The sequence below is a fragment of the Aulonocara sp. 'chitande type north' Nkhata Bay genome, linkage group LG11, assembly GCF_057382095.1.
Source record: "Aulonocara sp. 'chitande type north' Nkhata Bay isolate Kocher_YH1m ecotype deep benthic linkage group LG11, A_spYH_male_GT1.1, whole genome shotgun sequence".
Lineage (NCBI taxonomy): Eukaryota > Metazoa > Chordata > Actinopteri > Cichliformes > Cichlidae > Aulonocara > Aulonocara sp. 'chitande type north' Nkhata Bay.
The window spans coordinates 32,026,685-32,049,896 of NC_141354.1; the positions used below are offsets into that span (position 1 = coordinate 32,026,685).

The window sequence follows — 23,212 nt, forward strand, 5'->3', positions numbered from 1 at the left end:
CGGGGTACACCCTGGACAGCAATTTAGAATCACCAGTTAACCTAACCCCACCAATTTAATGTCTTTGGCCTGTAGAAGCCATTTATATGTTACCCAATTAAAGCCCCTATGATTGGTAATAATCCAAGTGTTATAGTGTCTGACCTGTAACAAAATGTTGCACCAAATCACATTTCATAGCAATTGGGTAATAATTAAGCTATTTAGTCTTATGTTTTCTATTTAAATCAACATTTACAAATAACAGAAAAGACATGTATAACAATCAGCGGAAGTAGCTGACGAGACAGGACTCATACCATATTTAAGATGTCACCGTTAGCATTCTTTTCCTATAAGTTGAACATTGTTTTTGCATTTTCATTTCTAATGGTTTATAATGATTCCGAATTGTTAATAACGTTATGTAGGCCTGCTGCTATGTAGCAGGCAAAAGGTGGAGGCGAATGCAGGACACGAGAGACAGCTTTAATGCTAAAATTGAACAAAATACAGAACAAACTCCGAGTAGAAACAAGGCATCCAAAAACCAGAGAAACACAGCGCTTAAATACACAAAACTATGGGGAATGAGGGAGGACGTGACAAAGAACTGAGACAAACTGAGAGAATAAATACAAGGTGATGAGGGGAAACAGGAGACACCTGGGAGGACAGCTGAAACTAATTGAGAAAACACGCGAAGGCATGTAAAACTAAATACAAAGCATAAGAGACAAAAGACTAACAAAATAAAACGGAAAGTAATTAAACACGAGAACAAATATGCATACTTGACAGAGAAAACACAGGAGGGCAGGAAAACGAAATGTAAGTGCAAATTATAAAAGGAGACTGAACCAGGACTGAGAATAAAATCATGAAGAGAAAGGAGCCAGAATACAAAACTGAAAGTGCCCAGAACTACCAACAAACTAAAAGCAGAAAGACAAAGAAATGCAAATCTAAACCAAATGTGAACTACGAAACAAGAGTTATTTAACAATACGTTTTCTTGAAAATTTGCATTTGTAAATGTACCAAGTCAAATCAAATCAAATCAAATCACTTTTATTGTCACATCACATGTGCAGGTACATTGATACAGCACATGTGAGTGAAATTCTTGTGTGCGAGCTTCACAAGCAACAGAGTTGTGCAAAATACAATAATGTAAACAAGCAAAATACAAGAATGGCTACATCTGAAACTAATAAATATATGTACAATATATAATAGTATATGCATTTCTGGATGTGTATACTAAATATTTTTCTACGTGTGTGTGTGTGTGTGTGTGTGTGTGTGTGTACACATATTTTACAAATTAAATAGAGTAAACAATAAATAAAATATATAAAAATATACAGAGTTGAGACATGTGCAAAACAGTGGCATTACTGTACAGTATGGAGTGCATAATGTTAAAGTTCCAGTAGTGAAGCTGAGGTGTCTATGACGTGTTCAGCAGTCTGATGGCTGAAGTCTGTTGCAAGACATCAAAATATTCATGTTTTAATTTTGCATTCTCGTCAACCATGAAGAAAATAAAGCTGAATAAATAAAATGAAAACTTTTTTGCTACAAACATGTAATAGGTATTTGTTTTCCTAATGCAAGTAAAATGTGGCTCTAAACAGTTTTTGATATTTCTTCATCCGTCCAATTGTGTAAGAATTTTTTTTCAAAATTAACTTTCACTTTTTGACTCTTGCTCGAGATTGAATTATACATTTCAAGGTTCAAGGTTCTTTATTTGTCACATGCATAGTTATACAAGTATAACACACAGTGAAATGTAGCCTGACACGCTCCTCGACATGTGCAAAAATTGGGGGGGGGGGGAGGTAGAGGAATAACATTATATATATATCGTTAGCTTCATAGCATAAGTGCCTAAGTCATTGACAAATGACTTAGGCACTTATGCTATGAAGCTAACGATATATAATGTTATTGCTTGCCATCACCAGTGTGTGATATATATATATATATATATATATATATATACATACATACATACATACATACATACATACATACATACATACATACATACACACATATAGTATATACACTGGGTGAATGTGCAGTAGTAGCAGCAAGCAGGTGAATTCTGTACATTAATATGAATAGACATCTGACCAGCATATGACCAACACATATTTGCACCAACATATGTAATATAAACAAAATCTTTCAAGATGTTTCAGAGAAAGGTAAATGTAGCAATGAAATAACAGCATCAAACATCAGGTTTTAAAGTGTGTGTGTGTGTGTGTGTGTGTGTGTGTGTGTGTGTGTGTGTGTGTGTGTGTGTGTGTGTGTGTGTGTGAGAGAGAGAGAACCTGGATGTGTGAGAGGAGTGATTGTGTCTGCGTGACGAAATCCCTGCTAGAATCCCATGGATCAGTGTGGATTTAGGGAGCTCCTGAGGCCGATGAATTGGACGCCTTGTCTCTCTCTGTCCTACCTCACAGTCTCCTCATCAAGCCTCCCCCTCCCTTTCCATCCCTCCCTTTTTGTCTCCTCTTCATCGCTTCTTCATTCCTCTACTCCCCTCTCTGTCTCCTCTTCCTCTTTTTATCCCTGTCGCCATCTGATCTTTCGTTCTTTCCACTCCTTTACTTCTTTTTGTCATTCTCTGTCCACTCCTCATCCGTTTTTCTTTTCCTCAGTTCCCTTCTTTTTCTGTCTCCTTCCAACTTTATTTCTCATCCTCCCATATTCTGATCCTCGTTCACTTCCTTCCTTCCTATTATCCTTTCCTCTCTCCCCATTTCTGCGGCTCCCTGAGGAATCTGTCCAGTTTCACGGTACTTTCATTTAATGTGCACGCCACACATTGTTCCTTTGTCTTGTGTGTGTGTCTGTGCATGTATGAGAGCAGAGTGTGCGTGTGTGTGTCTGCCATTGCGTCTACCTTAAGGTGTCTGAGAATGTGTGTGTCTCCATCTCCCCCACCGAGTCTACATCTGTGTGAGTATGTGTGAGTGCAGATTATCCTAAGTCCTCTCTAATATTTATCCTGGCCTTTTCTAAAGCCAATCTTGTTCTCTTTGGTGAGAGCACAGCCTGTGGCTTCACATGCACAGAGAGGCGTGCACACACACGCACACACACACTCCCAGTTGTTTGAAATGGGATATGCCTCACTCTTAATTGGGAAGGTGTTTTTCTAAGGCTGTCTTACAATTTCACGGGGAATGTGTGGATCTGTGGGTGTGTGTATGTGTTTTAACCTCATTCTCACATCAACATAAGGTAAGGAAATAGCCCACCTCTGGAGCAACTTACTCTGAAACACACAGACTGTCTCTTACCACTGACCTCCAACACATTCCAGCCTGTCCCTCATTCTGTAAATAGTAGGTATTATACCACCTGGTTAGAGTTGTGACGTTGTGCTCTGTTACAGTTAGTCTATATTTATCTCATTTGATGAGCTATCAGTTTTAGAGAATCTTAAGATTTAGACTAGCAATAGAATATAGAATAGATGTGACTGCCTATTTAATCATTGTTTGGATAGGCCACCCACAAACTATAATAACAAGTATATAACTACTACTACTACTACTAGCAATAGCAGAAAAAGTGTAAGCATGAGTAGTATTAGCAGTATAAATAACAGTTATCATAATCTATACTTCATTCTGAATGGATTCCCAAATGGGAACGGCATGGTCAGCTCTTCTGCCTGTTAAAGACACAATGGAGCTTCTATTTTCTGTGCTTACACAATAAATATCTACACAACTCCTGAATCTGAAAAAAAAAAAAAAACCCAAAACAAATAGAAGTTTAGCGCTTATTAGGAGGTACAAGAAAAGTTTAGGAGACATAGTTGGGGAAATTGTCTTGGACGTTTGGAAAATGTGTTCAGCCTAAGAGACAATCTGAGCATTTGTGGATCTGTTTGTATATATATGGGAATGGTTTGGGTCACTTAACAACAATTTGAGGACAGCTTGAAGAAAGTTTAAGCCATTTTGTGATGATTTGAGACATTGTGGGACGGCGTGGGACCATTTGGGCCAGTCTGTGACAGTTTGGGGCTGCTTTAGGACAGTTTTGGAACAGTTTGGGCAGCTTGGTTGAGGGGTTAAGATGCTTTCAATAGACATTTCTTTCTTGGTTTGCAGTACGGAGACACCAGTGCATTCCTGCTTTATTCTGGGCTGCGGTTTGAAGATGGGGGTGATACTATGCCGCTGTGGTTACCAGCAATTTGGCTGTGGGCTTTTACGTTTCTTCCCCCCGTCAATATACATAATTGTACGCACATATATATAAATGTTCAGTACATTAGACCTGCACATTTCTGCACACACACAGCCTCAAAGCAACATTCTTTTGAAAACACACATCAAAATCCAGGAAGTGTGATTCTTTAAAAAAAGTTGTGTGCTTGAATCAGACACCTGGTATCTTTTGTCTAGTCTTCACAGTCTAAACTTACAAACCACATATGAGTACGGCAAAAGCACCTCGAAAAAAAAACCCATTATGAGTCGTTCCCGCAAACATTTTTTTTCTACTGCAATAAAATCACTAAAAACTAAAAACAAATGTAAACAAGCAATTTTAGGCAACGAATATTTAACAGCTCAGGAAAGAATACTTATAGTTTTCTGCCTAAAAAACAAAGTCTAACTCGAAGTGTGAATTACTAAACAAATTTCAGTAAACTGTTCAATCTCTTCTAAAAATAGAACTCTGCTGTTTTATATATAGCATTGTGGAGGAAAACTCTTCAATTTGAACACCACAGCAAGAGAACAAAGACAGCTGAACAAGAACACACACAAAACATGACCTACACTTACACACAGTGCATGTAGTTCAATCTCTGCTGTGTCTTCTGACCTTCCACGTGCACACACAGACATACATGTGTGTGCATGCTCATGCAAACACAGCCCATCTTTTCCTCTCTCTTTAAGTCTAAAATAGATGCAGGCCCCAAACCACAGCTACCAGTGGAACACTGTGAAAATAACTGCGACACACTTGTGCTATAGGGGTGTGTGTGTGTGTGTGTGTGTGTGTGTGTGTGTGTGTATATAGAGTGTCTGCTTGCTTTAACTGGACTGTGAATATAAGCAATCTCTTCTGAGTTCATTAGGAGAGGAGTGTAAAAGAAAGAAAAAAGTGAGGATGTTAAAATGCTAAATGCTAGAAATAAAACAGGGTTTGATTCATTAGTGAAACATGGGGCATAACGTAAAAAGAGAAGAGAAACAACAACAGCAGTGTACAACAGAATAAGATAAACAAGAGATCAGCCATTGATTAAAAAAAAGACTTATATACAAGATGAACTGCAGATTCCTCAGTGAAGAAACCACCAGAATAAACAGGACATAGCACACAGATGGGATTGACGACAATAATGAGTTTTTTGTGGAAAAAAAAATATTGCTCATGCAGTCAAATAACTCTTCATCTTGTCATCTTGTTTAGATAGTGTATGTATGTGTGTGGGTGGGAGCAGGCATCTATATACACACCTCTTTAGCTGAAGGAAGAGCTATGCTGACAGCGCGCTGACTAATGAACTATGTGATAAACAGTCCTGATTTCAGCAGGTGTGTGTATGTGTACAAAGTACAGCTGCTGAAGCTTCAAATTGGTCCAAATGATGTCATCAGGGTAAGACACAAGGTCAAATGACGCAGCGAGAAACATATAGACAACAAGAGATACGGTGGGATACATGTTAGCCAGATAAAACTACACACCCAGTTGGAATATACTAATGTTCCTAATATGTCCTTTATGTATTGATATACTGTAATTGTTATATCTGGCTTGCATATGCTACTATACTACAAGATTTAGATCTATACTTCACAGACTACAGTACGCAGAAACCAATAAACCAAAACATACAGTGGAACAAGTCAGATCAATGGTTACAGTAAAACTAGATTAACCTTTTTAAAAAACTGCTGGTTTGTGTTTCTAAACATTGCCGCCTGTGTAAATAGCAACCGGTAATTAGTAACTGGAATACTAGTATTTATAGTGTATATGGGATATGCATCACCAGATTTCTCTGAGCTCCCACTCCACGGCCCGTTCCACCTCCTGTAATTTTCCAGTAGCTGAAGTGACGTCCAGAACAAGAATTTATTACAAGAGAGATATTTCATTATCCATTGACCAAATGGGCTCTATTCTCATTAAGTGCTCAACTCATTCATACATTTTGCATACTGCAACAGATTTTATTTTTTAAATGAAATCCACGAAGATTTTAAAGTTTGCCTTCAACCAGATTTTGAGCATTTGACCAACCAGCATGAACCAAACCTGGTCCTCCCTTCTCTATACTTCTGGAAAAGACAAGCAGAGACGATAATGTGCTTAGAAGTGTGTGTGTGTGTTTTGTTGGGTTTCCCTACCAATGAAGTGAGACTTATTGTGCGGTATTTCAGTGTGTATGCGTTTGTGTGTGTTTCTGTGGTCTTGGAGTAAAACGGTTGCTGTCGGTGTTGTTGGAAACGTAAACAAGTGTGCATGTTTACGGCCGGGTGAAAAAGCAACATCTGACAGGGTTAGCGAACGCCTGTTTACTGCAGTGCAGTGTGTGTGTGTGTGTGTATGTGGTGTCTACATCTGTGTCAATTTTGGCAGAAGACCAAAAGAGAAAGGAGAGACCGCATGACAAGAAAACGTAAATACAAACACATTCACTCTCTCCTCTCTCTGTCTTTCTCTCACACACACACTTTATTGACCGACTTCGGCTCCACTGAACTATGCGCCGAATTACTGTAATCACTATAATCACTTATAAACATGCCTTTAACACTTTATAGACCTCTTTCTCTGTTTCTCTCTCTAACACACACACACACACACACACACACACACACACACACACACACACAGTACAGTACTAATTCTCAAAAACAAATGGATCCACAAATCTCATGGTGTAGGTGGAGGATTACAACTTCCTCATGTGGCCATGCACATTTACACGTTTACCTTAAAACTGCTGGACAGTAAGTGTCAGCAGCACTGACTCTGCAGTAAACTCAAATGAGCTGATTTAACATCTGGCAAGAGAACAAGAATTTAAACTAAACACTGCGGCTATGACTTGCATATTCATACACTGATTAATTATGCTGATTAAAGTGCGTTGTCCCTAGACCCTAGAATGTGCATAAATAAAAAGCAAACAAGCAAACATGGTCCTGGAAAACCATTTGGCACCACCAGGCACTGTCATGTCCCCTATGCTATTAGGCCACATCTTCACTGATAAATCACACCAGCAAAATATGCAGATTTCCAGGAATTAACCACTTCTTTTTATAAGACAGAACATGTCTTGACTGAAAAGAATCGAACTGTCAATTTTAAACTAAATTTGGTTGGTTTTGGTCAAACAGAACTAGACATAAAAAATACTGAACATGCAAAAGATGTTTGTCTGTTGTCTGTTTGTCTGTCTGTAAATACATATATCTATTGACCCAATGATAAGGGATTGAGAAGTGACAGGAAGTCAACAGTAACTCAAATAACCAGCAGAAGACCTCAATGGGTTCTAATCTTGTCAGCTAAAAACATAAAACTGAGGCTACACTTTGCACTGGGTTACCAACAGAAGACTGTTGAAGAGCAGAAGAGCTGATTTGTTTTGATTTTTGCTGCCTCGGATAGCACGGTCATAATTTAGCATAAACAACATGAAAGCATGGATTCGTCCTGTCTTGCATTAACAGTTCAGGGTGCTGTTCCTTTTGTAAGGGCATGGGGGACCATTAGTACCAACTGAGCATCGTTTAAATGACACAGCGCCCCCTGAGTATTGTTGCTAATTAGTCCATCCCTTTATGACCACAGCGTACCCATCTTCTTTTAGCTGTTTCCAGCACCATGTCAAGAAGCTCTGGCCTCTAGATCTAAATCCAATAGGGCACCTTTGGGATGTGGTGAAATGGACCACATCATGAAGGTGCAGATAACAAATCTACACTAACTGTGTGATGTCATGTCAATATAGACCAAAATGTCTGAGGAACGTTTCCAGCACCTTGTTGAATCTGTGCCATGAAGAATTAAGCCAAAAGAAGGTCCAACCCAATAGTAGCAAAGAATACCTAAAGTGACCGGTGGGTGTACATTTTGGTTTTTACTATAAAAGAGAGTTAAGAGAAGGAAGAGTACAAGGAGGTAAGAAAGGCAGTAGGGGTTGGGCTTGAAGAGTGTAACTGATGATCTGTCAAAAGGTCCTTTAAAACTTCTGCCAAGAGTAAATGATCCATAAGGTGCCTGAGTGAAAGAGTTTATGTATTTGCATGTATATGCATGATTTTACGAGTGTCTACCTCGCAAAAATTATGTGAGTGTATATTTTTTATGCATGTGCCTGCACTGTGTAACTTATGCAGCTGTGTATGTATACCTGTTTGTAGTGGTATTATTTCTTATTTTTTTCACATACCTGTGTATATTATTTCAAGGGTGCGTGTACTGATGCATTTAAATATGAGTCTCTGTGTTGGCTGTAAGGTGTTAAATGAATAGGGTCCGTGTTTTTGCCTGCTGAGCCTTAAAATCTGCACCAAGGGACCAGCTTACAAGGCTGTCCACCAGCACGCACACAGTATAACATGCACAGATTACAACACACACACACACCACTGATTTTACCACTGAAACTGTTCAGTCAGCAATCTGGTAGCAATGCAGTTCCCTCCCAAATTCTTTGATACTTTAGTAGGATCTTTCAGTATTTACATTGCTGGAACTGTTTGTTTTCTGCAAGAGACAGCAGAATTAAAGTATTTTGACTAAAATGATGAATGGGAAGTTCCCATCCTATAGTCCCATGGTTGCATTTATCTAAAATACTAAAACCAACAACTCAACAGAGAGGCAGAGTAACAACCTTTAAATAGGGTTACCTTAAGTTTAATTCATTTTTATTTATACAGTGCTAATTTACAGCAGCAATTGCCTTGAAGTAGCCCGGCAACCTGAGTATTTAGTAGCATAACTGAAAGATGGCTCAGGGTCGCTTCATCCCATCCTAAATGTATTAAAAAGGAAATTTTGAGTCTAATTTTGAGTCAGTCTAAGTGGAATGTAGACAAGTAAACCAATGACTCACCAGGAACAGCGAGATTCTGGACTTGAGCAGGGACCTGGACATTAGCCTCAGAGGCCAGGGTGAGACGCCCCCCTTTGCCGATTCGTTCACAAAGCAGGGTGATGTGCTTCTTGAGACGGGCAGTGTCACTGGGGAGGCCCAGCACTGATCCTCCTGTCTGCGCCAGAGAAGTAGCCTGGTCCTTGGGGTTCTGTGACAAGCAGGTCCGTAGGAGGTGGGAGACGGCAGCATCACAGCTCTCTTCCCAACCCTGTGGAAAGAAATAGGAAGCTTACCTTATACACTACCACTCATTTCATGATTATTTACATTGTAGATTCTCACTGAATGTGTCAAAACATGTTCAATATTTTAGATTTTTCAAAACAGCCACCCTTTGCTTTGTTTACTGCTTTGCACACTCTTCTCTCAATGAGCTTCATAAGGTCGTCACCTGAAATGGTTTTCTAACAGTCTTGAAGGAGTTCCCAGAGATGCTGAGCACTTGTTTGCCCCTTTTGCCTTCACTCTGTGATCCATCTCATGCCAAAGCACAGATTTCACTGGTCTAATGTTCATTCCTTGTGTTTTTTGGCCCAAACAAATCTCTTCTCCTTTTTGCCTTTCTTTAGTAGTGGTTTCTTAGTAGCTATTTGACCATAAAGGCCTGATTTCCACAGTCTCCTCTGTTGATGTAGAGATATGTCTGCTACTGGAACTCTGTGTGGCATTTATCTGGGCCCTAATCTGAGGTGCTGTTAACTTGCGGTTTCTGAGGCTGGTGACTCCGAAGAATTTATCCTCAGCAGCAGAGGTGACTCTTGGTCTTCCATTCCTGCGACGGTCCTCATGTGTGCCGGTTTCATCGTAGCGCTTGATGGTGTTTGCAACCGCACTTGGGGACACATTCAAAGTTTTAGCAATTTTAAAGTAATGATGAACAGTTGTTTCTCTTTACTTAGCTGATTGGTTCTTGCCATAATATGAATTCTAAAAGTGGTCAAATAGGGCTGTCAGCTGTGTAACAACCTGACTAAAACACAACTGATGGTCCCAACCAAGAAGGCAAGAAATTCCCCAAATGAACCCTGACAAGGCACACCTGTGAACTGAAAACCATTTCAGGTGACTAAATCATGACCCTTATTAAGAAAAGGGTTTGCAGCACTGTCAACAAAGCAAAGGGTGGCTACTTTGAGGAATCTAAAATTTCAGACAAGTTTAGAGTTATTTATCAATTTTTTCTTTGCTACATAATCCCATATATCTTGCTTCATATATTTGATGTCTTCAATATGTATATACAAAGTAGAAAGTAGTAAAAATAAAGAAAAACGCTTAAATGAGAAGATGTGTTCAAACTTTTGACTGGTAATGTATGTTTAAATTATTGAGATACAGGCTGAAAGAAGAATGACATAATGGACACAGAAGGCCTGTATTATAGTAATTGTCTTAGTAAGTTTTCAGAAACAAGAAATCAACATTCAGAGAAAATAATAAATACTATCAGATTGTAAACTTGTGTTTCTGTTATTAACTAGCAATGTAGAACTAAGACTGGGAGGTGTGAGTTTCGATTTGTGCTTCACTAAAGTAAAAAAGGGATGGCGCAAAAAGAAGCTAGAGCAAAGAATAGAGGATACAAATTTGCATAACAGAATACATTAAACTCTTAATTCAAGGCAGATCCACTCATAAACAGAGTAAGAAATGAGGAGGAAAGAACCACGAGTGCATGACTTTGGAAAGGTGATGGAGAAGAGACAAATAGTTAGAATAAACTATTTTAGCCTTTTAATTTGATGCCCTGTTGAATTTTGAATTTATGAGAGAGCAAGAAAATGATAAGACATTCAGAATCGAAAGAAACGAAAACACACACGCACACACACACAAAGCCACAGTAATAAAACAGTGAGGAGGGTTTGGTCTTTTGCTGTCCCCGTTCACCATCTCTCATCCTTCACCCACGCATACATACACGAATATACCCAACTCATCCTACTAAAAACCAGGGAACCCAGAATCTCTCATTTGAATGGGTGATTTAGATGGGTAGGTCTGAGGATGATGCGGTATGTGCGTGAGTGTGTGTTGGGAGGGTAAGGGTGTGTTGACAGGTACCCCTCCACCATCACCCCCCCCACACACACACACACACACACACACACACACCTCTCGTTCTCCTGCCTGCCGCCATGCTGATAGGCCCCTAATGAGCCATAATGACAGGTAATCAACCCTGTAATGATGATGACAGAGAGATACAGACAGACACAGGGGAAAGAGCGACAGAGAGAGAGAGAATGCAGGAGTGTGAGAGAGAGAGCAAAAGAGGACGAAAGAGCGAGAGAGAAAATGGTCGGGGGGGTTGAAGGAGATGAGATGATGATGGAGGGAAAGGCAGACACCAAAAAAAATTAAACATGTGGAAAGCCGAAAGATGAGCAAAGACAAGAGTAAAGAAAAGACACTGGACGAGTCTGGAAGGAGAAAAATTAAAGAGGAGGGGTAGGAGGAGGCGAGATAGAGGTGGGTGACCTATTCTTACAACAATACCTCACCAGGTTATCAAATGGAACAACATAACTGCAGGTTTCTGTGGAAACTTGGCATGCTCATGCACGCGCTCGCTGAAACATACGTTCCACATGCTGCGGAAGAAAATTAAACGTCTCTAAACCTAAACTGCAGACATTCATCCTCCTGAAGGAGAAGAAAGGAAGCAAAGAAAGGTGGAGCTGAGCGGCTTTGGATCAAGGCCAGAGCGATAAATTACGGCAAAGTTCCCACTAATGCAGAAATAGAAGAGGAACTTGTTTTCTGTACCAAGAAACAAGAGAGGTTTTGTATTATTGGGTCGTCTTTGAAGACTTTTTGAAAAGAGAAGTTGTACAAGTGCAGCAGCAAAGAAGCATGACAGAGCTTCTATTTTCCTTGTGTTTATGATAGCAAAAAGGAATCTTTTTTGAACTTTTACCAACACTTCAGAGTGGAAAGCTTTAGTTTTGTGTATATTGACACTGTATAGACACGGATTACATCAGTAAATAAAAGTACCCTGTTGAATAACACTGAATGTATGATTATCCAAAATGTTAAAACGCCATTTTTACCTTGTTTTTTCTTGAGTGCACAAAAAAGCTGATATTCAGTGAGAACAATACCAATCGCATCACTGAGTGAGAGAAATTGATGCTAAATTGTTAACACTTCGTGACTGAAAAGTATTTTTTGAGTCATACATTAACTCCGCATTATGCCGCATTACAAACAAACACATTAAAATAAAGCACATGTGGTATTATTAGCTTAGACAAACAGAACCAGTTATGAATAGTTTGGCCTTTAAACCTGTATAGCTTCAATGTTCCACTGTTGAAGTACCAACAAAGACAAACCTTTTTTTTCTTTTTTCTTATTAAATAGTTTCCTCAAAAAGCCTATGGACTGCATCAGGAATATCAGGTCTGACAAAGGGAGAAACCCTGGGTGTAACTGCAGAATTACAGGCTGGCAATACATAAATTATAACAGAGTCTAGCACACAACCTTGGAGGACTCCCAAAGAGACAGGTAAAGGTTCAAAAAGCAATCCCTCTGCAGTCATGATATCCTCATCAAGACTGCGAATGTCATTTGAGAGACCGGAGTTACGGCTCTGTGAGAACAATGCCATACAGTCAGTCTCAGGGGGAAACATTACCCACACAATCATCCTAAGACCAAATCAAGAGTGGATTTAGTACAGCATCAGCTACTTTCCTTAACTTCTGGGTACAATCAACTTTAATACATCTATTTACTGTAAATGCCTAGTTACTGACAATCAGAAGCTCTCAGAGTCAGAAGGCCTATTATGTTATAAAGAAACCTGTGGTTTGACTACAGATCCACAATATGAAGCAAGAAATTATGGACAAATATAACCTCTTTATTTCATAATAATTTGAAACAAGTGGCATTTATATACAGTGTGGAGTGCATAATGTTGAAGTTCCAGTAGTGGAGGTGAGGTGTCTATGAAGTGTTCAGCAGTCTGATGGCCTGGTGGAAAAAGCTGTCTCTCAGTCTGCTGGTACGGGACCGGATACTGCAGAACCTCCTTCCTGATGGAAGTAGTCTGAATAGTTTATGGCTGGGGTGACTGGAGTCCTTGATAATCCTCCCCGCTTTCCTCAGGCACTGCTTCCTGTAGATGTCCTGGAGGGAGGGAAGCTCACCTCCAATTATCCGTTCAGAACACCGCACTACTCTCTGGAGAGCTTTGCGGTTGTAAGCGGTGCTGTTGCCATACCAGGTGGTGATGCATCCAGTGAGGATGCTCTCAATGGCATAGCGGTAGAAGGTCCTGAGGATACGGGGGCTCATGTCGAATCTTTTCAGTCTCCTGAGGAAGAAGAGGCGCTGTTGCGCTGGGCGATCGTGGCTCAAGAGTTGGGAGTTCGCCTTGTAATCGGAAGGTTGCTGGTTCGAGCCCCGGCTTGGACAGTCTCGGTCGTTGTGTCCTTGGGCAAGACACTTCACCCGTTGCCTACTGGTGGTGGTCAGAGGGCCCGGTGGCGCCAGTGTCCGGCAGCCTCGCCTCTGTCAGTGCGCCCCAGGGTGGCTGTGGCTACAATGTAGCTTGCCATCACCAGTGTGTGAATGTGTGCGTGAATGGGTGGATGGATGACTGGATATGTAAAGCGCTTTGGGGTCCTTAGGGACTAGTAAAGTGCTATATAAATACAGGCCATTTACCATTTCTTCACTGTGTTGTTTATGTGTACTGACCACGTAAGATCCTCAGCCAGATGTACACCAAGGAACCGGAAGCTGCTCACTCTCTCCACAGCAGCGCCGTTGATGGTGATGGGGGTGTGTACTTCTCTGCATCTCCGGAAGTCCACTATCAACTCCTTTGTCTTTGCGACGTTGAGGGTGAGATGGCTGTCTTGACACCAGTGGGTCAGGGCGCTGACCTCCTCCCTGTAGTGACCCACCACTGTAGTGTCATCCGCAAACTTCACAATGATGTTGGAGTTGCTAGTAGCCGTGCAGTCGTAGGTGTAGAGTGAGTACAGGAGAGGGCTCAGTACACACCCCTGTGGAGCACCAGTGTTCAGTGTGACGGGGGATGAGGTGATGCTGCCCAGTTTGACCACTTGGCGTCTGTCAGACAGGAAGTTAAGGATCCAGCTGCAGAGGGAGCTGCTCAGTCCTAGATCCTGCAGTTTCCTGTCCAGCTTCGAGGGAACGATGGTATTGAATGCTGAGCTGTAATCTACAAACAGCATTCTCACATACGTGTTTCTCTTATATCGCCATGTTTTCAGGTTATTGCATTCGCAAACTTTAGTGTCTATGCTGTCTACCCCCAAAATTATGGTTGAATACAAAAAAAAAAAAACCCACCATATCATGAATGGGAAAATTCTCTTTCAAATGTCTTAACACTGTTAAAAGGTTTATAGAACCATTTGTGATTTAAGGCTACAAAACACTTTCAGGAGCTATATCTGTATATCTGTTGAGACATGGACAGGGAGCCTTGTATCACTGGTTTTAAAGTTACGGCTGATGTATAGTAGGGCTGCCACAAACGATTATTTTGATAGTCGACTAGTCACCGATTATTTATGCGATTAGTCGACTAATCAGATCATCATCCACTGGACGTAAAACTACAGCTTATTGCACCAGCAGCATCTGCTCTTATATAACTATCATTAGCTTACAGCTTTAAGCTTTTAAGGTGCTAACTAAAAATAAAGACAAGATGATAGTTTATTCAATTTTAATGAAATTTGCAGATTGTTTCGGTAAAGTTTAATAAACTCCTTGCTATCTAAAATATAACAGGACACCGGAGTATATTCTCCAGCATCTCACACTTCTGATAATCAGCTGTCTGCTTGACGTTTATTCAGCTGTGTAAAAACTATAACTTTAATCTCAGCCAAACCGATTTACTCAGGAACAAATAAAATTAAAAAAAAAAAAAAAAGCCAAACAACAACATTTTTAATTTATCTAAGTGACTCATATATATTTAACCTGAGTCGCGAAAGACGGCGGTGGGTTTGAAAACAATTTGCCGGGAGTCCGGTGTTCTCACGGCGCTAGTGACCTAGCCCCCGGCTAGCTATCAAGCTAGTGGGTAACAGACGTCTCCGAAAACGTCGGAGCGCTTTTGAAAATATGTGGTGTCCTGCTAAACTGAGCCGATATTTGAGGTTTACACAGCTACATTCTCGCCTGAAAATATGTTAAACGTTTATTTTGTGACCCAGAAAGAATAATAAGAGTAATATTAAAACTAACTAGCTACCGCCATTGTTGGAAACTAAGCTGGGCCGCGCTATGAATTCTGGGACACAGCTGCTTCTTCTTCTTCTTCGGGGTTTAACGGCAGCTGGCATCCTTGTACATGCTGTGCTGCCATCTTCTGTTTCAGTCCGTTATTACACTCTTAAATCCTGCTATTATTCCTGCGTCTTTTGCGATCTTACAAAGCTTCAAACGACACGTCGACTATTAAATCAGTCGTCGACGATTTTGATAGTCGACGTAATCGTGACTAGTCGACAAATCGTGGCAGCCCTAATGTATAGTTTAGGGTCTATAGTGTTAGTTCAGAGAGTGAGAAGCCTGAGCAAGACTGGCATTATGACTGTATCAAGAAACTGGGAGGAAAATAATGAGAGAAGAAAAGCAGAAGCAGGAGGTGTTGAGACAGTGAGAAAAAGAGGGTAAAGAATGCACTATGGTATAAACAGAAAAAAAAGAGCAGGAGGGATGATGGAGAGTGATAACACTGCTGGTGTAAAAAATAGAGAATAGAAAAACAATGAGGAGTGAGATGAGGATGAAAAGTGGGAAAGAGAGCAGAGTGGGAGGAGGACACGGAGGAAGGAATGCATGAAGAGAAAAAGGAGGTGTTCTGCTTGGCTGCAACTAAATGAGACGTTTCGTTAGATACCTCATAGATGCATTTCCTCTGGTGTTCCTCCTTCTCCTTTTTTCTCCACCTCCTCCTTGTTTTTGACCTTGTTATTATAAATATTTCTATTTTCTTTCAGATAAAAAGCAGTGTAATGAGCCTGCACTCAAAAGAACTCCTCTTCTTAATTCCAAATATCCTGAGAAGCATAAACTTTGCCACAGATTTTTGCCATTCTTTGTGCTTTCCAATCACATAATATGAAAGTGACATGGGTCATTTGGTATTGCATTATATATTTTAGTTATTCTGCGTTTCAGTGAGCAGAGATTGCTGTGTATAGTATCTCCTTTGTCAAAATGTCTCAACTTTCATATTTCAGTCTTCTACAATCTCAGTCTCAGAGGTGGAGCAACAGGTGCATGTTCAATGGTTTTTCACAGAGCTGTGCACAATGATTTTTTTTAAAGTGGACACCAATTGTTGTTCAATATGAGCTCCACTACCTGTGACTTCATCATTATCCCCAAAATAAAGTTCAGCTTCAAATGTCATTGTTTTGAAACCAAGCGGAAAACTCCAGAGCTGAAAATGAAGCAAATGCACAAGTGGCAAAATTTACAGTTCCTCTAGGTGCCACTTCATGCTGGCTCCAGAAGGGAGACATTCCCCATAGACGGCCAGGTTAAAATGGCCAATTTTACAGCATCAAAAAGCATATTTACAGCCTGGTAAAAAAAAAAAAAAAGGTTTTGGCCTCTATGGACAGTTATCCTATCATAAATACTCTGGTAATTTTTTTTTACAACTCATCCACCTGGTGTAGTCATTAAACTGGACCTCTTTAATGTGTGTGTGTGTGTGTGTGTGTGTGTGTGTGTGTGTGTGTGTGTGTGTGTGTGTGCGTGTGTGTGTGTGTGCAGCATTTATGCCTTTATGAGCATTTTTAATGGATTACCTGACTAATGTTATGACTTACACTGCGGTACAGAGCATCCAAAAAGTTATTGCTTTGGTTTTGGAGACTAAAATTCCAGCATTTTTTTAGTCTGAGCACCAGTTACCTGATATGCATGTCTGTGGATTGTAGCCATATCGTTTATGAATTTAGTTTGCTAACTAAGCTAATTAGCATCAGCTGATAAATTATAAATCCACCCTCTCGTGAGTGATGTCAGCGTGGCTCCATCCATCGTTCACACTGACAATGAACTGTATGCACAAGTATCTGGGTCAGAATGGCAGCGACCTATGAATAGCAGCCACATTGGTGTCCTGTCCTAGGACATACCTTACAGGAAAAATTTTAATTGCATGTTTGTCTGTTTATTATTATTTTTAATGAGTGGACCAACAGAACTTTGGGATCATGTGCTGTACTGGAGTTTGCTCTCCAAAAACAGTATCTCGATCAGGATCATCTCCGCGGGTAAAACTGCTCAGTGAGACTGAACTGAAATTATGAAAATTGCATTTTTACTGAAAAATGAAAAAAGTTCTGCATTTGAAAAAGATCCAATAAATGGGTAATGGGTAACAGAAGAGTGTGTAGGAACTTACTAATGAATTCAAGATGGAGAAATATTTAACTAAGTTAGCCAATCGTTCATTTTGGCTGAAGAATTGATAACTGTTCCACCCCCATTCTCCTCAGAGACTTTATTCATATCTGTGACAATCCTGGAACTAACTGAGTGACGGACTTGTACTCACCTGGAATGACCTCGCCAGTCCACCCACACAAACGGTAAAAAGTCCAGATGAAGATTTAGTGTTTTTTGAAAAAAGAGTTTTCAAAAATTTTGACTTAAATAATAAAAATAACAATTCCCTCTCAACAAAAGAAGTGCCTAGGTGTAATAAGCCAAAATAACATGTTACACAAAGAAAAATAAATGTTCTAATAACTTAATAAAAACTCCACTGGAATCTTGATAGATGTTGTCACAGCACTGCATCAGGTAATATAAATTTCCTAAAATAACCCTTCAGTCCACCTGTTTGTCTTAATGTTGTGGACATGACCCTGATTACTACTAATTTACTTAATGCCATTAATCCCATTTATAATAACACACACACACACACACACACAAACTTACTTTCACAGTCCCTCGAGGCTCATCAACTGACCCTCTGAAGCTATTTCTGTCTACAATCACAGTGTGTGCGTACTGTAAGATATTTTATGCACAGTTGTGTGCATGTGTGTAACTCTGCGCCGTTAGCGAAAGCTGGAAATAGACACAGTGGTAATGAGAGGTTCAGGGGATTGATCAGAGCTATGGAAAAACTAATACAAACATACCCACAGTGGGCACTCGCCGTCTCGATGGAGTGACAAATCTTTCGTGGTCTGACTGCAGCAAATGGAGGAGCTCTGTCAACACGGCAGTGCACAACCCACGCTCACATAAGCACAAACACACATTCAAACACACTCTCACACAAAGCTTGACGTCTGAGTCAGAGGCTCTTTAAAGAGCAATATGCCATCTATTCACACTAGGACCTTTCTTTGACCTTGACCTTTTGCGTGTATTTGTGTATTTTATATATATTCACACATGCATGCACACACACACACACACACACTCACACACACATCAGATTTAATGGTCAAATTATGAACAGGTACCACAGAACACACTCTGACTCTGTGCAGAGCTGACGGGTGAGTGTTGAGTGCTAAAAACTGAATGTGTGATTGAGTTTGTGTGTGTGCGTTTGTGTGTGTATTCCACAGAGACCAGAAGTACTTAATGTATTTTAAAAGTTTTTAGAGAGTGTGTTTAAGCTGGGTCTATGTATACTGAGCAAGCTGCAGATGGATGGACAGATACTGACATGTTAATGGCCACCTGTGTGTGTGTGTGTGTGTGTGTGCGTGCGTGCGTGCGTGCGTGCGTGCGTGTGTGTGTGTGTGTGCGTGAGTGAGAGACTGTGTACCAGCTGCGGTGTGTCCTGCAGCAGAGGAAGCAGTGTGGCCTCCAGGATGCTGGTCTGATCGGGGGTCAGGCCCTGCCACAGGGACAGCAGGAGCACGAGAAGGTGTGTGGCACTCCGCAGACGAACAAACGCCTCTTCCAGCAGTGCCCGGTTCTCCTCTGCAGCCTCTGCCAGTGCCATTACCTGGAGGAGACAGGAGCTGGTAAATCTCTCCTAATCATCACAAGAATCACCATTGCATACAGAGGTGATGAAAATGCATTCATACATCAACAGTTTGCATTTAAGGAGCTGTGACTTCACCTCTGATCTTGATCCAGTTTGTTTTATAAAAAACTTGAATACTTGTCAAAAATTATAAACATGCTTCAAAGTCAGCCAAGAAAAATATAAATCTGCTGGCTACCCAACTTGACCTCTGGTTCCAGTCATTTTGAATTTTTGTGTATTTTCTTCTGAGTCATCTCCATAATTATTATATTTTCTTAATATGACACAAAAGCCAGATTTCCCCCTTTGCTTTCTTGCTGGACCAAATGACAAATCATCCCTAAAAGCCTTGCTGGGTCACTTTCTCTAAAACACACCCATTTATCCCCAAAGACTTGAAACATCAGTGGCAAAACCTGTGTAAACAGTTTTATGAGCATCGAGTCTGCAGCTTCTTCATTACTCTCACTGTGTGTTAGCCTGAATTCACCCTGAACCACTTCATCTTTGTGTATTATTTTTATAACGGGGGTCACAATTCCCTGCTGCAATATTAAGATCTCACAGTTCCCTTTTGGCCTTTAACATCTGAAATTAAATTTTAAAATAATGTGTAGGGATGACATGTTTGGCAAGATTTTTGATGGACTACTAGTTACAACGCAAGTCAAACACACTGCTTTGTCAGAGATGAAAGAGACAGTTAAATCATTTGTTAAACTGTTATACACACAGGATGATTCTTCCTTCCTTTCTTGTCTAGTTTTAGCTAACCCGGTATATTTACAATGAAGCTAGAGCCTAAATCTGCATTCTATCTTAAGGCCACTAGAGGGCGACAGCTGTAGTTGCAAAAAGACGTCTGGTCCAGTAGAAGTTTATGGGAAAACAGCTTTCTGTTATTTCTTGTTTAAACATGTTCTTGCTCAGTCCATGGGCTCAGTCTCTTATGTTGGGACATAATGAATAAAAAATGAACTCTGTTTCGTAAATCTTGATCATACCGCGTTTCAAAAAAGAGGATTATCTCATGTGTGAGGCTACATGACAAGCAACCCGTCAATGACAAGTTATCAGCCAACGGGTGTGTCCCTCCTCATCACATCCAGGTTTTTGCAACCAAGTTCGCAATGGTGAAAACGCTCGAAGGTGTCACAGTAGGTATGTGGATCTGGGTCCAATTCTAGTTCCCTTGAATGGTTAAGACTCTTGACCCATAAGACCCATATAAACATTAGTTTGGTAGTAGTCAGTTAAGCTACACTGGAAGTGATTCACAGCATTGTGGTGACCAGAAATTATAGGAAGTAACTGACATTTCACAACTTCAAGATACTACAGGTGAATTAACCACTGGGAACAGAAAGATTTCAACATATTTCAACATTTCTCAACTTCCAGGACAGCAACTGAAGAGACTAATTTAACGTGGGAATGAAGAATAGCACTGACTGATATATGACCTGTTAGTAGATATATGTATATTCATTACATAACTAACCAGCTCTCAGCTTAAAGGTAATGCGTAATATGCAAATCACACCATTTTACCACTTTAGGACTCATATCAATTGGAAGATATTGCATTCAATATCCACATTATAACACCCACTTAAAGTTCCCACCTGTATGCTCGGTATGTTTTTAAAAATCATTGCTTTGACAATAACATCTTAAATGCACTACTTACAGGACAGTTCTGCAACAATTCTGTAAATTAATTAAACATTACCAGTGGAAATCTTCCTTTTAGGATTTTTTTCTAATATTTCTTCAACTTCTTAAAAATTCTTTCACTCTTTCCTTTACCAATATATTCTTCAACAGGAGGAAATAAACCCCAGTCCATTATTTCCATGCCCTTCAGCCTTTGTGCTTTATGGCTCTTTCCTGCAGACTACTGGATTTAGTTTTTTTTTCTCTGAACAAACTGCACTGCTGTTCTCCTGTTAGAGCACTGGAAATCCCATTTAGAGAATGTTTACTACGGATTTTCTTCTTTCTCAAGTTTAAAAATAAACTAAACTAAAAAGACGAAACACAGCAGAATTCAAATAAATTGTTCTCTACATGTAGAGACTGCTTGCTCTGATGACTTGCCCATACACTCGGTTGGCAGTATTTTCGAAGGCATGTTTTCTTAAGAATTGTGGGAATCAAAAACATAGACGGGGAGCAAAGAGGAATGAAATACTTGCTTTGCAATGAAGATGAGGTTAAACAGCACAAAAGTGAGGGTTAAGCTCTTCTAACGTTTACTCAAGTACACAGCTCAGCAGTAGAAGGCAGAAAGAGAGAGAATACATATATGAGGTGTGGTAGGACCATGTGAACTCTGACCTTCAGTGAGGGGTCAGTCCCTTCATCCCTGTATCATTGCAATAACAGAGGAGTGGAGATGAGTAGAGAACAAGCGATGAAAGAGCAAGACAGATGAATAAGAAGACAACAAGAAAGGGCAAGCCGGATGAAGACAAGGAGGGAAATGAGAGAAGCAGGAGGAGGAGGAGAGAGATGAACGGACAGAGAGAGAAAAAGAAGAGGTGAAAGCAGATCTGGGACTAATGGAAGAGTGTGTATTCAGATAAATGAGTGATCTGCAGGCCTGAGTGCCAACGTACGCCAGGAGTTTGTTTGACAAATGGATTCAGCGCTTGCCATTTGATACTGCGAAAACAGAGATGGAAGACTCAGAAATGAAGTGTGTGTGTGTGTGTGTGTGTTGGGGAGAGAGAGAGAGAGAGAGAGAGAGAGAGTCAGTGAGTGAGAGAGTGAGTGTATATCTGTGTGCATGCTAGGGTAAAGCACCAATTGCTTAAGTAAGCCGTTTTGATTTGCGTAATACTAAACTACAAACATGAGTACATGGGTACGAGAGCCTCCTCTAAGACTTGCACACTAAGTGTAAACAGTCAGAGTTAAAGTCTTAATTCACTTCCTTTCATTTGGTGGTAAACCTAAAAGGACTCAAGCATTCATTCAAGGCTGAGGTCATCTGTGGGTGCCATGTCATTCACAACTCTCAAGTTAGACACACATGCACACACATGCATACGCATTCTTGCCAAATGATTAACTATTTCTCATCACTGTCTTGCCAGTCTAACCCAGTCTAACCTTCATGAGTACACAAAGACATAAGCTTGGCTTAAGTCTTTTAAAAAAGTGTGACCGAATGTAAATTATTTCTGACTCACTTGCTCTCTTCATTTTTTTCCCTCTCTTCCTCCCTTGCATCTTGTACAACCATATGGTAAAAAGCTGTAAAATTCTGCACACTTATTGGGAACACTGCTCAGAGTATTTAGATAAATAATAAATAATTGCAAAATTCTGTTGGATCTTTGGGAGTCTAATTTTGTGAATTGTGAAAAAAAATAATATACGTTTAAAAACACTCACGAGCTACAACTCACGTACATGAACTCCTTATACTCTAATGCTAAATTTCTGCCATGCGCCACACAGACACACACACTGACTACCTTCATCCTTCTCAAGATCCAAACAAAACCCCATCCACCTTCCCCTCGAGATCTCTGAAAATGTGCATGTGTGCACGTCTGTGTGTGCGTATTGATAAAAGGCTCCAGGTTTGGTGAAGGGCTTCATTGTTGGCAGTGGGTCGACTCCACACACACACTCTGATTGATGCCAGCTGAGAGAATACAAAGACACATTTAGCCTAAACACCCCCCCCCCCCCCCCCCCCACACACACACACACACACACACACGCACACACACACAGAACAGAGATATAAAAACATGCAAATGTGAACACACATCCATTTACACACAGATATGTACAGAATATATACACAAATGTTAAAAACAAATAACCAATACAAATCAGCTTCCAGGAAGCCTGGACAGAAAAGGTGCTTAAAAAAATTCTAAACTTGGACATCAACACCATCCCTCTCACAGCTATTTAGTTGTACGTCAGCAGCTGAACTACTGGTGACCTTAAACAACCTGCAGTTGAAGCTGCTGGGGTTACGACCTCCCGAGGTGTCTGCAATAAAGTCT

General features: G+C 40.3%; 1 protein-coding gene across 4 annotated transcripts in view; it reads right to left on the reverse strand.

Moving 5' to 3' along the window:
* The window catches only part of bbs9 (Bardet-Biedl syndrome 9), a 179,107-nt gene that overhangs the window by 68,065 nt on the left and 87,830 nt on the right, over positions 1–23,212 (reverse strand). For all 4 annotated transcript variants that reach the window (XM_086312178.1, XM_086312176.1, XM_086312177.1 and 1 more), the window contains 2 exons: positions 18,972–19,154; positions 9,116–9,365 (listed from right to left, as the gene is read on the reverse strand). In XM_086312178.1, the coding sequence (XP_086168304.1) occupies positions 9,116–9,365; positions 18,972–19,154 (433 nt within the window). The remainder of the gene's footprint in view (positions 1–9,115; positions 9,366–18,971; positions 19,155–23,212) is intronic.